Source organism: Belonocnema kinseyi, chromosome 2, assembly GCF_010883055.1.
Source record: "Belonocnema kinseyi isolate 2016_QV_RU_SX_M_011 chromosome 2, B_treatae_v1, whole genome shotgun sequence".
In the NCBI taxonomy this organism is placed as follows: Eukaryota; Metazoa; Arthropoda; class Insecta; order Hymenoptera; family Cynipidae; genus Belonocnema; species Belonocnema kinseyi.
This window is the reverse complement of record NC_046658.1, coordinates 100,136,496-100,151,738: the sequence shown is the minus strand read 5'-3', so window position 1 is coordinate 100,151,738 and position 15,243 is coordinate 100,136,496. Positions and strand designations below refer to the sequence as shown.

At 31.8% G+C, this 15,243-nt stretch overlaps 1 protein-coding gene across 2 annotated transcripts in view; it reads right to left on the bottom strand.

Moving 5' to 3' along the window:
* Positions 1-6,277: 6,277 nt before the first annotated feature.
* The window catches only part of LOC117168259, a 42,588-nt gene continuing 33,622 nt past the window's right edge, over positions 6,278-15,243 (bottom strand). For both annotated transcript variants that reach the window (XM_033353762.1, XM_033353763.1), the window contains exon 4: positions 6,278-6,435. In XM_033353762.1, coding sequence (XP_033209653.1) covers positions 6,325-6,435 — 111 coding nt within the window. In that variant the 3' untranslated portion in view covers positions 6,278-6,324. The remainder of the gene's footprint in view (positions 6,436-15,243) is intronic.

Sequence of the window (15,243 nt, the reverse complement as noted above, 5' to 3'; positions counted from 1 at the left end):
TTTTTTTTAAATAATATTATTTTAGTAGAAAATTCTAGAAGTTTGTTTAAAATTTTTTTTTTCATGAAAAATTTTTTTTGGTTGAAAATTTTTCTTTTTTTGTAGAAAATTAGTCTTTTTTAATTTTAAAACTTAACAGTTTGTTAGAATATTTAAGTATCAGATGGAGAATTAACTTTGTCCCAGTATTGGCTTCTTGTGTCCCACCCAGTGGGCACAAAATTTGGCGACATCTTTACGACATCATTACGACATTTTTTACGACATCTTTACGACATCCTATGCCCATATCGTTAAATTTTCTTTATGATATCGTAAATATGCCGTTTGATCTGACGATGTCTTTGCGATATCGTAAAGACAATGTAACGACATGAACGTAGGCTATCGTAAAGTTGTCGTAAATATGTCGTTACGATGTCGTAAAGACGTCGCATTTTTTGTTCTAATCAATAAAATAATGTGTTAGCCACTTATTATAATGGTCTTTATACCGAAAATTACTGTCTCAGTAATGGTCGGTTTACCTTATTTTGTTAAAAAAAATTTATCAAGTGGATAAAAATGCAATCAGTCAAATATTGTGCATACATACGATGTACAAACATCAGAGATGGTGATGTGATTTTCTTTTGCTTCCCGCACAATAAAGAACCGAGATATGAGATGTGGTGTGATAATACCTGTATGAACTGATAAACTGTTTTTTTGCTCGATTTTTAGTATAAAAGGTCTATTTTTTAAAGGTGCATTTTAGTATATTTTCGAATTTTCTCTTAAAATTAATTTTTCAAAATAAAAATCATTTATAACTTGTCCAGGTATCTTGGGAAAATTTTTTATTATCTTGAAGGGAGTGCCTATATGGAAACGCTCTTTTTACTTTCTTTTTTAAGTAGTGATTCGATTTTTGAGAAAATTTTTTGTAATTTTGTAAATCACAATGCAGATTTTCAAACAAAATGTTTTGGGAATTTTCTTTCGTGAAATTTTTCATTTTTCCTATATTTTTATAACTTTTTCTTGAAATTATGTAATTTTTTATAAATCGTCAAAAATCTAAATTTTCTTTTGAATTATTTGAAAAAAATGCAAAAAGTGGTCCCAAAATCTTCCAGATTTAAAAAAAAATTGTTTAAATCTGTTGAAATGCTTTAAAATGTTTTTAAGCATTCTCGTAAAATCCTTCAAAAGAACCTTCCTCAAAATCTTCCATGTTTTTTTAATTTTTGTAAATTTTTGGAAATGTTTTGAAATATTTTTAAGCATTTTTGTAACATTTTTGTAAAATTCTGCAAATAAGTGTCTTAAAACCTTCCATACCTTTTAATAGTTTGGTAATTTTTTTTTAAACATCTTTAAATTTTTTCAAGCATTCTCTGAAGACTATGTAACTTTTTAAAATAAAGACTGTAAATTTCATTTCAGAACCTTTAAAAATGTCAATTTTCTTTTGAATTACATTAAATCTCTTCAAATTATTTTTTCTTATTTTTTCAGAACTTTTAAATATTTTTAAAAATGTTTACCTCATAGTGTTAAAGTTTTTTTTTTACAATTTTGTAAATATTTTGAAATGTTGTGTAACATTCTAATAAAATTATGTAATTAAAAAATTCAAGCTTCAATTTTGGACTCATCATACCTCCATTTTCTTAAAAATATTTTAAAATATTTTCGAAATTTTTTCAGAACTTTTAAATATCTTTTGAAATTATTTTAAATCCTTTCTACTTTTAAATTGTTCTTGAATTTTTTCAAGACTGAAATATCTCTCAAACGTATCAGAATTTTTCTAAATTATTCATTTTTAAATTGTTAATTTTATGTTTAAATTTATCACTTTGAAATCGTTAAAATTACGTTTACAATGTTGTAATATTAAAAATTGCTCTGTTTTTTATTGACAAATTTGTAGTTGACTGGATTAAAATGAAATAATTCATACTGAAGCAATACTTGAATAAGATTTTGAAATTGAATAAAGTCGTTTAATTATAAATCTATTAATAATTAAAACAGTTCAATTTTTAAATTAAAATATGTAAATTGTTTAATTTTGAACAGATCCATAATAATCTTTTAAAATCATTTACTGTTCAATTTTTAATATTTTAAATTCAATTTTGAAGTTTAACTCCTAAGATATGCGTGACTATGTTCAATTAAGAAAGCATACTATGTTGACATATTTATAAACATTTCTACCTTCACTTCCGATCTGCAAATCTTACGACTCCTGACCTTCATAAAAAGTTGATTCGTACTCCAATTACTATCCACTACCATCAAGAGGATAAGCAAATGCCCGATTTTGACAAGAATGTGCAGAAAGAAGACCCAGTGGGCACAAAGTTTGGCGACGTCTTTACGACACCGTTACGACATCTTTACGACAATTTTATGACATCCTATGTCCCTGTCGTTAAGGTGTCTTTACGATATCGTAAATAAGTCGTATGATCTGAAGACGTCTTTACGATATCGCAAAGACATTGAAACGACATGGACATAGGCTGTCGTAAAGTTGTCGTAAAGATGTCGTAAAGATGTCGTCAAATTTTGTGCCCACTGAGGATATGTAATAGGTATCATTAATCTGCCACCGACTCTTCCACAGGGTTTTAAAGAAGAAAGTGAAGACAGGCCACCAGCAGAAAAAGGAATAGTCATAAACAAAAATGAAAAAGTGGATTAGATTAAAGATGCCGATAGAATGCTGATGTTGCAGACTGAGAATGACATGCTTCGTGCTATGGTCTCAAACTAGGTTGCACTAAAAAGTTCAAACGCGAAGATAACACAGCCTGAAATAGACTCGCCTAAATTCGAAGTTGACAAATTTTTGGGTGGACAGAATGACAAGGAAAAGTTGCGCAGGGCAATGATGAAACTGCAGCTTAGACCTCATAGCAAGTGGCAAGAACCTTATTCTTCGAATGAGAAATTGTTGTCTATTATTTTCCTTCACCATTCGGGATGTGCATATGAAAGAATGCGAAAGGCAGGTTTGATGCTGCCACATCCAAGAACTGTGAAAACTTGGATTGCTAAAAACGAGGTATGTCCTGGATTTCTTTCTTTCTGTATGGCAACTTTAACAGAAGTTCTGAAAAAATTTCCAGAATGTGCAAGAAGTTGTGTGGAAAAAAAGGGACGAAATGGAAATTATAAAGAATTTGGACTACGACTCCAAGATGGATATCATCGAGGGGTTTAAGGATCTTGTACACCTGAGCAGAACAGATGACGTTCCCATAAAATATTTGCAAGTACTCTAAACGGTTTGTATCCTTTTCATCGGTGGCGAGTCATAATTTTGTACATTTTAGCCCACAACAACGGTTCCGCAGACAACATAGTTACTCTGATACGACAAATCCGAAGAATGTGGGGCTGATTTTAAGCTTTTCATTTGTGACCAAGGTTGTCCTAACAGATCAGCTTGTACAAAGCTCGGAGTTTCTAAAGCACAACCGCTTTTCCTGCATAAAAAAATATGAAAGGCGTTCCATGCCTTTTGTGACATCATAGCAAACCTTGTTAGTGCTTGGTAAAGGTATAATATCCTTATAATTGAAGAGGAAGAAGCTTCTTTCCAGGATGTTATTTATGTTTGGAAAGCTGATTCTGCAAATGAACTTTCGAATATGCTTGGACATATCTCAAGAGAACACCTGTTTACGAACAATTTCAAAAGCAGAATGTCCGAAATTCATTCCAAATAGTGAGTTGAACACTTGCAGCAGCCATAACAGTGGCGAAAAAAATCAAATGTGGCAGGAATCAAATATCCCATGAAACAACTATCTAACATGGGAACCTACTATCCACGTGAAAAATGAATCAGGAAAACTGACAAGGTGACCTTATTTCCAAGCCTTTGAAGGAACTGTACAAGTCTTACTGATTCTTTACCGAGATATGCTTTATACTTACAATTCCTTTCAGTTTGTGTACAATCATTTAGAATACGAATTCAGTAGAGCAATTATTTTCCAGATTTTCCAAAACTTCGAATTATTAGGCATACGTAGAAAATAATTAATGTTAACGATAAGTCCAAGTGTTTTGCTTTTTTTGTTGTTATGTTATGCAAAGATTGTTGTTTAAATAAAATTATTTTATCTTCTAATGCGAAAATGTGCCCACTTGAAAAAAAGCTTTGTAGCTCTACCTCCCTCGTGGTGTGGAAATGGGTTATTCTTCATCTAATTGTTCAAGCTTTATTTGTTGAAATGATTTGGCATCATTAAAAATTATTCCTTCTGAAATAAAATAATCCATTAGGCTTTTAGAATTAAACAAATATAGTTATAGATTGACCAAGGTTTAATCTCTTCGCAAAATTGCCAGTATTTACTGTAGTATAATTTAGGGTTGTATTTTTGGGCGACGAAATCCGTTCTACTATATAGCTTGACAAATATTTTTTCTAAATCAATATTTTGTACTGAAAATTAACTACTCCTTCATCTATTATTTTATAAACATGAATAAATCAGATTTCAATGTTTTCTATGAAAAATGCAATCCATGAGTGACATAATGAAATCGGAAACAATAATAGAAAAAACAAGATAATAGAAAAATAAGCACTTTGAACAAAATTGACCCTAAGAGAGTATTAAATATATATTTCAATAATTTCATTCAATGATTCAGGTATTAAAAGACGTTCATCTCTAATCCTGCAACTTGAAACGTTTTTAATGTATAACTAATTAATTTAAAAGGTTTTAAAATAAGATTATCGAATACTTTCAAATTAAATTCCTTGCATGTCTAAATTTTAACAGTTTTTTAAAAATAATTAAATGAATTTTTATCTTTTCCTGTTATGGTATTCAGTTTACAATGCGTAATTCGAAAATGTTTCACTTTAGAATTTTCCGTTTTATATTTAAATTTCAAGTGTACATTTTTCATTCAGAATTTGTGAATGCAGTTTGGAAGACTTATAAAATTTAAAATTATAAGCGTTTCAAATTTGTAATTTAGATAGAAATCCTTTTTAGTTCATCAACTCTAAATATAAATTATAATTTTTTAATATAACTGTACATCAAGGACTAAGAAGTGAATAATAATGTAATTTACAAGATGATCCTTAATTTGTTTAAAATTAAAGAATTTTAACATTAAAAATTGAACTCTTTCAGTTGGAAAGTCTTAGTAGTCAAACAAATGTAAATGCCTGATTAAAACTTCATTAAACTTTTTCAATTAAACAATAACTTCAAAAGAGATATATTCACAATTAAAGATTTTTATTACATTAAGAATATTGTTTTGGTCTATAATTTGGAAATTTTAATTTTTTAATCAAGAAAAGGAATAATTGCTTAATATTTAGAAATATTTCACGATTTAAGATTTTTAAAGCGAAAGAAACTATTCAAAACTAAGCAAAAAACTAGACTTTTATTTCTACACAAAATTCGAGTAAGTTGAAAAGACATTTAGAAGGTCTGAAAACATTTAACAATTAACTAAAAATTTGAAATGATTTGAAATAATTTAAGCGAAGTGTCTACGTAAACCGACAAAATGCACCTGTTCGTACCAAATTTTCGGTACAATTAGTCCACGGCCTACTTTAAAACAAAATAATAACTTTTGCAAATTTTGAACAAAAATTTAAAAGCTTTCCAAAAATGTAAAAATCTTCAAAAGAATAAAAAAATAAATAAAAAATGTTCATATATATTTCCAAAATTATCAAAAACGAATCTGGAAGATTTTAATGAAATTTTTATATTGTGCAGGATTTAATAGAGAAAATTATTTAAACTTCGAATCAATTTAATAGATGTTAAGGAGTTCTGAAAAAAAAATCATTAAAAATTTGAAAAAAATATAAGTGCCATCCCAAAAACTGGATTTTCGGCTTCAAGTGGTCTCACAATATGGAGATACGTTAACAAACTGAAGAGCGAAATTTCAAACAATTCTAATACCTTCTCAATCATAAATTATAAGAATGTGAACAAATATAGGATTAATTTTATTTGTATTTTACTGTTTTAATCATTTTTGAAATTGGTTTAAAGACAAATACATAAAAAAGGGACCAACTAAAAAATACTTCTATTTATAAATAATTCTTCTCCTGAATTTTCAAAATATTGATTTAAAAGTAAAAATCAGAATCTACATAGATATTTTGACAAAAATTGTATTTTTCTGTAAGAATCACTTACACCACAATAAAAACGAAAAAGATTATTAACGGTTGGTTATAATATGTTGGAGTAATATGGTGTATCAGGAGATTCTGCTGAAGAGATATTGATAGTACATTAATGTAATTGTAGGTAATTTTTAATATCGGTGAGGGACACGCCCCGCTGCAGCGTCACGTTCTGCCTGTCTTTGTCGAACATAAGGGTGGCGCTGCCAGAGGTGGTTAGCTACATTACACACCCATTTATTCTGTAAAAAAAGCATTATTTCAGAACTCATTTCAGGTATTAAAATGTAATGTTTAGAAAAGACAGTCGCGAGTGGAACTAAAATGAGATCATTGGTGGGATCCCAACAGTGCGATGAGAAATTACTAGTTTATTTTAACTAGTTAGTGTTCTAGAACAAAAAGGTAACATTGTTCTAGAACACTGTAACAAAATTGTGACCGAACTGTTCTAGAATAAAAAAGGTACCAGTGTTCTAGAACACTGTGACAAAATTGTGGAAGAACTGTTCTCGAACTATGTAACAGCACTGTTCTGTAACAGTTGCTACAGAATTCTTCAAGAATAAACTGATCACAGACGTTCTATAATATTTGTTTCAAGTTTGTTCTAGAACTGTGGTGTAATAGTGTTATATCGAAGTTCTACAACCCTGTTGCAAGAGGGTTCTAGAACCCTGTTACAAGTGTGTTGTATAACGAATTAGAGACAAAGATTAATAACTGTTTTAGAACAGTTGTTACGTTATTGTTCTAGAATTGACCAACCACAGACGTTCTGTAACATTTGTTCCAAGTTTTTTCTAGGACTGTGCCGTAATATTGTTATATCGAAGTTCTAGAATCCTGTTAAAGGCGTGTTCTAGATCTGTTACAGATTTGTTTTACAACATTTGTAATTGAGTTCTAGAACTGTTCTAGAAATGTTACAGATCGATTGTCACAGCGCAGCGTTCTCTTTCTGTTACAGATTTGTTATACAACATTTGTAATGAAGTTCTATAATTGTTCTAGCAATGTTACAGATTAGTTGTCACAGCGTTCTAGATGTGTTACAGATTTGTTATACAACATTTGTAATTGAGTTCTAAAATTGTTCTCGAAATGTTACACATCGTTTGTCCCAGAGTCCTAGATATGTTACAGAATTGTTACATAAGACTGGTAATCAAATTCTAGAGTTGTTCTAGAATTGTTACAGATCGTACTTCACAGCGTTCTAGAACTGTTACAGAAATATTGTCGCGTATGTGAGATGACATAGTTACTCGCATGTTCGTAGCCAGTTACTAACCTGTTCTAGAACAAAATCTTTTGTGTTCTAGAACAGTTACAGATCTGTTTTGCAACCATGTTTGCTGGGAACTAGATATTTCTTTGGTGGTGGTAGTAGTAACTTAGCTACCTTTTTAAATGACTAGCGATTTAGTCACTATAGCTAAATTTTTTCAGTATCTGTAACTGTGACAAATGTAATTTTTTTGCACGGACAAAATTTGTGCTTGAGGAATCACTGAACTAGTTACGTTGTGGCGGTTATGAAATAAATTCGGTGAATTAACAATAACTATTCTGTCAATCATTTCGCACTGTTCTGTCATAATTACAAAACTGATAATAAGAATTAAAAGTCGATGCCGTAAAAGTTCAAAATGATTATTACGAATAAGTTAAAGAGAAATACATCTCCGCTGTAAGAACAACGGTTCTAGGTATCTTAAAATTAAATGACTCTACTGTGTTTTTTTGAAATTACGAAGGAATAATAAGAACATCTAACTTCGTTTCGCCACTTGGCAATAGAAACAGTACCGTATGTGTTAGGCACCTTATAGAAAGATCTTACATTTTCGTGCACAGGTGCGCAGTTGTCCTCTTTCTATACACGGAAATGTGTGCGAGTGAGAAAGTTGGTCAAATTGACGTAAGTTTAGAGGGGTTATGTTTATTTGTTTTGATGCAGGTGACCAAATTTTTTCAATTGCAAGTTATAATTATTTAAATTATTAAAGTGTGTATTGATCTGGTTAAGTGAAGAATTTCAGCGTTAAGATCCAGTTGGCAGAAAATTTGGCGACGTCTTTACGACATCTTTACGACATTTTTACGACATACTATGTCCATGTCGTTTCGGTGTCTTTGCGATATCGTAAAGATATCGTCAGATCATACAACTTATTTACGATACCGTGAAGGGACCTTAACGACATGGACATAGAATGTCGCCAAGTTGTAGTAAAGATGTCGTAACCATGTCGTAAAGACGTCGCCGAACTTTGCGACCACTGGCAGACTTGTTGCGTTAAAAGAGTGCATTATAAAAGTGGTAAGTATGTAAACTCTAATGAAATTGTTTGATCATGAAATCTTGAAATTGTAGTACATTATTATTTTTGAAATCGTACGTTGGAATAAAGAATATAGTTTTTTTCTAACACTTTCAAAGATTTTTTACGTAAAAAACCTGTATAATTAAAAATGTAATCGATCTAGTTATCTAAGATCGCGTCAATTTTACAAACTTTCTAACTCGCACACCTTTCCATTTATAGAAAGAGCACAGCCCAGTGGGCACAAAGTTTGGCGGCGTCTTTACAACATCGTTGCGACATCTTTACGACCGTTTTACGACAACTTTACGGCAATATTACGACATCCTATGTCCATGTAGTTAAGGTGTCTTTACGATATCGTAAATATGTCGTATGATCTGTCGATGTCTTTACGATATCGCAAAGACACCGAAACAACATGGACATAGGATGTCGTAAAGTTCTCGTCAAGATGTCGTAACGATGTCCTAAAGACTTCGCCAAATTTTTTGGCCACGGGGAACTGCGCACTTGCGCACGAAAATTTAAGATCTTCCTCTAATGAGCCCACCACTTACGGTAATGTTTCTATTGCCAGTTTTGAAAGGCTTCCCACTGGCAGTTGGGTCTCCTTATTAATCCTTCGTGTTTGAAATACACGGACGTGGCGCCGCGCTACGCGCTACTCATGTGTGCGTCGCAAGCACAGTTGCGATACGACAGTATCCCAAAATCAAAAATTTATCAAAGTTCGTTATTTTGACATCGTCAAAGCTTGAAAATTCTTCAACGTTTCAAATAACTTACTTAAATTCTTCTCAACCTTTACTGCACAAAATACACAATTTAATTGATGTAATAAAAATAAAGTTATCGCATAGTAGATAAAGATTTAATTTTGTCAGTAATGTATGAAAGTGATTTTGGAAGGAGTAGACTTATATAATTTCAGTAAAATGTACATACAATTGACAGGGTGATTGTATCAAGAACTGTTTTCAAATTTAAATAAGCTATACGTATATCCCAGATTTTTGCCATTTTTCTTCTTGAGAGTTATTCATCTCAAAAAATATAAGGAACCCATATAAAATTAGTGAAATAGAATTGGTGAATAAAAATCTGATAAAATACATAAGAATTCAAGGTGAATTTAAACGTCTTCAAATTGAATTTAAAAAATTGAAAATTTAAATAAAACCCATTGAATTCAATGGTTTTTAAGGGGATTTAAAAGAATTTAAAAGAACTGGAAAATGGATGTAGATCTGAATTTAATAATGCGATTAATGCTTTGATTCTTTGTTTTAATTTTTTTAAAGAAAAGTCACAAAAGTGTTATTTTCATTTTAAAAAAGTGATTAAATTTGTTTATAGAAAATTAGAATCAAATTCAAAATGTATAATTTCATTCTACCTCAAACATGTATTTTTAATGTTAATTAAATATGATAAAAATCTTGAAAGTACGGTGTCGGATTATTTTGCACATAGCAAGACTCACTTTGTGAATGTGAAAAATAATCTGCTATTTTTAATAATTCTATGTAAATTTTAAACTGTGATATTTATATTTAATTTACTGGAATTTTTTCTCTAAAATTAGAGAAAATTCTTAAAATCGTATGCAACTTTCTCGAATCATATAAGATTTTCTGTAAAATCTATTAAAAAAAATGTATCCTCTCACCTTCCTGGAGAATAAACCGAGTTTTCGTTCTCTACAGAAAGATTTAAGTACGTATGTAAATTAATGTATTAACAAGAGCTTTCAATAAAAAATTTGTTTTATTTCATATTTTAAACCTTTTGGAAAGTAGAAGAATTGGTTTTAACTAATTTTTCAATTCAGTGTCTTGATACGTTACTTTCTAAAAATCATGGTGAATACCCAAGAGTTAAATTTTGTATATTAAAAATATTTTAGAAACTGGAAATTATATTTCAATTTGAGTGAAATAATAATGATTGTTGTATTAATTTTTAAACTAAATTTTCTTTCACTCAACACAAATATATTTCTTTTACAAGCTTTAATAGCTTTGTAATAAAACTTTTATAATTAGATCGTCTCACATTTAAACATTAAAAATTAAAACTTCTAATTTATAAATTATTATCGTAACGTTCAAAATTAAATAATCTTTTAAAAGAATTTAAATTTGTCAAATTTATAATCTCAAAATTAAAAAGTGTGAAATTGGGCATTATAAAATCAAGGTGTCTAGCGACGCGGGATATCCGGGAATTTGCCTGAAATCTTGTGCACCTTGAAAAATACGGGTAAATAATGGAAATTCCTGATCAGATCTGAGAAATATATGGTCACAAATTTAGATAGAAATTTTCATTTTCTGCGTCAAATTATGATTATAAAATTGTACGATTCAATGGTCTTTGAAATTTTCTGACCAAAACTTAGGACAGGTAATCAATCTGTCTTCTGTTGCCTGAATAAAAGTAAAAGATTTTTTTGATTTTTCTAGTAAAGTCTTGATCGTATTATCGCCCTGAAGTTTGAATTATAAACTATTGACATTGCAGCTTAAATTTTATTTCATTCAAACGCTGAATAATTTACGAGTATAAAATGGAAGCTCTTCATACCATTCAATGGAATAATTTTAAATGAAATGACATATAAGTCTACGTTTTCATTTTCCATGCTCTAAATGGAAAAATGAATCAATACATTTTCAAATTTGGAAAATTATATAATTTTAAAGCAATTTTAGATTAGAAACATTAAAACTTAGAAATTTTTCAATTTATCGTTTAAAATCAAATTTTTAATTTAATGTCGTTTGCAATACAAAATTTTTCAGTTCTTATTTATAAATTAAAAATTAAAAATTTCATTTGCAGTTTCAAAATTCAACAAAATTAGAAAATTAACATTCTTATCTTAAAAGGTTAAACTTTGCGATCAATAACGATTCAAGACTTTCCATTGGAAACAATTCACTTTCAAATTGTTTGGTTTCAAATATTTGATTTTTAATTGCTTATTTTAAATAAAGAATCCGATACTGCTAAATATTTGAAAAATGCCTTTTCTTTAATTAAAATTTTCAATTCGCAGTTTCAAAACAATTTAATTATCAGTCTATTTAATTTAAATTATTTTAAAATTGAAAATAATTTATAAAGTTTCAATCGAACGCTTACATTTGTTCAACTACTAAATTTCCTGTTTTCCGGGTTTCAGGAAAATTTTGTAAATTCGAAAAGGCCGAAAAAATTAATTTTTAACCATAAATTTTTTTTTAAATTTTCTTATAATTTTTGTATGTTTTGTTTTATACAAATTTTATACAAATACAAATTTTTCGTAATAATTTAAAATTCTAAAATTGTTTATAAATCTAGTATGCTTATTTAATGTAGGATTTTCCCTCACAACAAATGATATCGTTGGAATTTTAGTAGGACGTGGGATATCCTGAAAAATATCCTCAAAACACCTAAGATATTCGTGGTTTTTCAAAAAATATCGAGATTTCCTCCTCTTAGGATATCCACATAATGTCCTGTGAAGGATATATAAAATTTTGGGAATGAAATTCAATATTTCTGGAAAGCATATTGATTAAAATGAGTAAAATGCTTGAAAACATAAAAACTTAAAGAAATCCGTGGGAGAAAAATCCACCATATACAAATCTCGATTATTTGATTTCTATACAATTTAATTTCATTATAACTAAATTATTGCCGCAACTGATTTTATAAGCAACAACAGCCTACTTAAATTAATAAAAAGTAACTTTCTGAAAATTTAAGGTTTGGCTTTTATTGCATCTACAACCTCTAAATTGCGCAATTTGGAGATCGCACTTTTCACCTTATCGAGGTGCTATTCAGTTTTCTGCACGGTTGCTTCGTCTCCTCTTGGGGAATAATTCCTTCGAAATCACCCCTGGGCTTATTCTTCATTGAAACCATATTCAACAGAAACTCTTGGTACTCTTGGTATCCGCAACTTGAGAATGCGTTCAGTGGCTTTGTCACAGGCCTTTCGGTTCAATTCTTGAGAATCTAGAGGATTCAAATCCGAAAATAAAAAAAGGAATATATACATATCAATTCGATGGATCGGCGGAATCTCGGAGCTTTTAGGTGGACGGATGCCGAACTTCTCCAAAAAAGGGGCTATGTAAGCGGAGCGCCTAGTCTACCACAGCCAGAACAAGCCGGCAACAGAGAAGGAGAGGCGACACTAAGAACAAGCGCGGGCAGACATCCAATCGAGGAAGAGATATGGTTCATTACCCAGACAAATATCAACATCCAGGTTTCTCTCAAGCGTAAAGATCTGGCCTAAAAGGATGACGACCTTCGTGGATATTTTTCTAAAGAGTCCGACCTCTGGATTATCAATTGTTGTGTTTATAATGCGACGAGAGCTTTGGATGATGCGAACCGTAAAACAAAACCAACGGTTGATTATAAGACCAAAAAACGAATACATCAACTCTCCACAAATATAGGGTGGACAAGACAGTGCGCGTCCTGCATTCAGCGTGTGATAAACTACATAACAACTATTAGGAATTATACCGCGAAAGGTTCGAAAGTTCGCGCGCAAACTTCGGATCCTTTGTCACACGTTTCTTAACGAGTCAAAGCTGCTGACCAGCAGGTAGAATATTGTTGAGAGAATACAAATACTATCTGACGCTTAGAGAAGTTTAGAGTGGAGAGAGATGTGCGTCAGCGAAACCAACAGTTTCTCTCTAACCCGTTTTGACTCTAGCAAGACCCACCAGTTACTGTCGACTACTTGCCCAAACCAGAGGAGTTTGAAGCATTTTGGACTGGACGAAGACTCAGAGAACATAAATAACTTCAAGGAGCTTCTGGTGGAAGAGGTTTCCTTCAACCCATCAGCACCTGGTCCGTATTGACACCTCATATTTAAAGTCGGAAGAACCAATTCTGAAGTGGTTGGTAGAAGGGCGCTCAGTTCTCCTGCCGCGAATGGGCAACTTAGCTGACCCGAACAATTACCGTCCAATCACTTGTCTAAACACACTGTATACCATCTTCACAGCTATCCTAAATGATAGCATTGTTCGGACAATCGGACCTGTGTGACAAGCAATGTATGAACAACGCGGCACAAAGAAAGGCGTAGCAGGATGTCGGGAGAACGTGCTCATCAATAAATGTGTCTGCAAAGATGCAGCATCCTACCAGCGTGACTTATCGATGGCCTGGATTGATTAACGAAAAACTTTCGATTCGACCTCCCATAGGCTTATCTGTCACAAGATGAAAGCACAAGGTCGATCATGTATTTTACATGGTTGATCTTAAGAACTATGCTAAAAATAAAGAGCAACTACATCTAGCTCAGGGGGTTGTCGAACGATACCCTAAAGAAATTGGAATGTAATTTGGGTTAGAAAAATGCGCCAAGGTTGATTTGAAGCGAGGAAAACTGAATGGCATCACTGAAGACCCTGAGCTCGTCGAGGTGTTCGCGGATTATTGAATCTTGAATGTCTTCACGGCAGGATTATTCTGGGTACAGCAAATAGAGTCGCAAATGGAAGGGACCCTTTTTCTTTAAATTGCACGGCATCTTCTAAAGAAATGTTGAGGATCAGTCAATGTCGTGTGAGCTAACTTTTTCTTTCCTTAAATCACACGGATTGAAGTCAGGCATGGAAGGTTTTGCATTTTGGCATGTCAAAATAGTGTCATTTACACCTTAACATACCGTCACCACATTTTGAGCCAAGACATCTCTGATGATAGCTGCAGGGCGTGTCACGCAGACCCCGAGCATCTAGGACGCATTCTATCTACATAGTTGTCCAACCAATGCATTAAAAATTTACATCCAAAGGCACAATGCGGCACTAGGAGAGCTTTACTAACATCTCTGTCATTCTTACCGCCTTAATCTTAATATCGCTCCGCCAAATGCTCCTAGGGAAATAGAGTGAATTGTAGACAATAAAAAGTTCGACGCCCAGTGGACACAAATTTGGTGACGTATTTACGACATCGTTAGGACATCTTTACGACAACTCTACGACATTCTATGTCCATGTCGTTACGGTGTCGTTACGATATCGTAAAGACACTGTGAATTTATGCGACGTATTTAGGATATCGTAAAGACACCTTAACGACATGGATATCGGATGTCTTAAAGTTGTCAAAGAGGTGTCGTAACGATGTCGCCAAATTTCGTGCCAGCAGACAATAAGGGAGTTGCGGTGGTTGTACCCGGAATATTCTGTTAAGCTAATCGTCCTTATCATTAGCGCTCCTAAAGGTGCAAAGATTTCACTGATTAATAGCCAAAAAACCATCCCTGCGTATAAATAATATGCTAAAAAACTTGCGGGGAAAATGCAGAAGGCGGTCGTCCTTGCGTCGGTGCGTGTCCTCCTTATGACAAACTTTTAACTATATATAAATGATTATTTTCGCGTCTGATTGAAAGTCGATACTGGACACTATAGCGAATGAACTGGTACTAATCTTATATCCAGAAAGTAACCACAAGTAGGCATATTTTATGTTAAGAGAAAAAATATAACATGTATAGTTACGGAAATCGCCAAGATTACATGCGTTTTTCTCGAAAAGCGGGTTTTCGAAGATTCAAATTCAAAATGCCCCTGTGACTTGTTTCTCAATTAATAGGGTTCACTAAGCCGTAAGGGAACTATTCATGTGGACGGCTACATTTGTTTATTGGCGATACTGATTAGTTTTCAA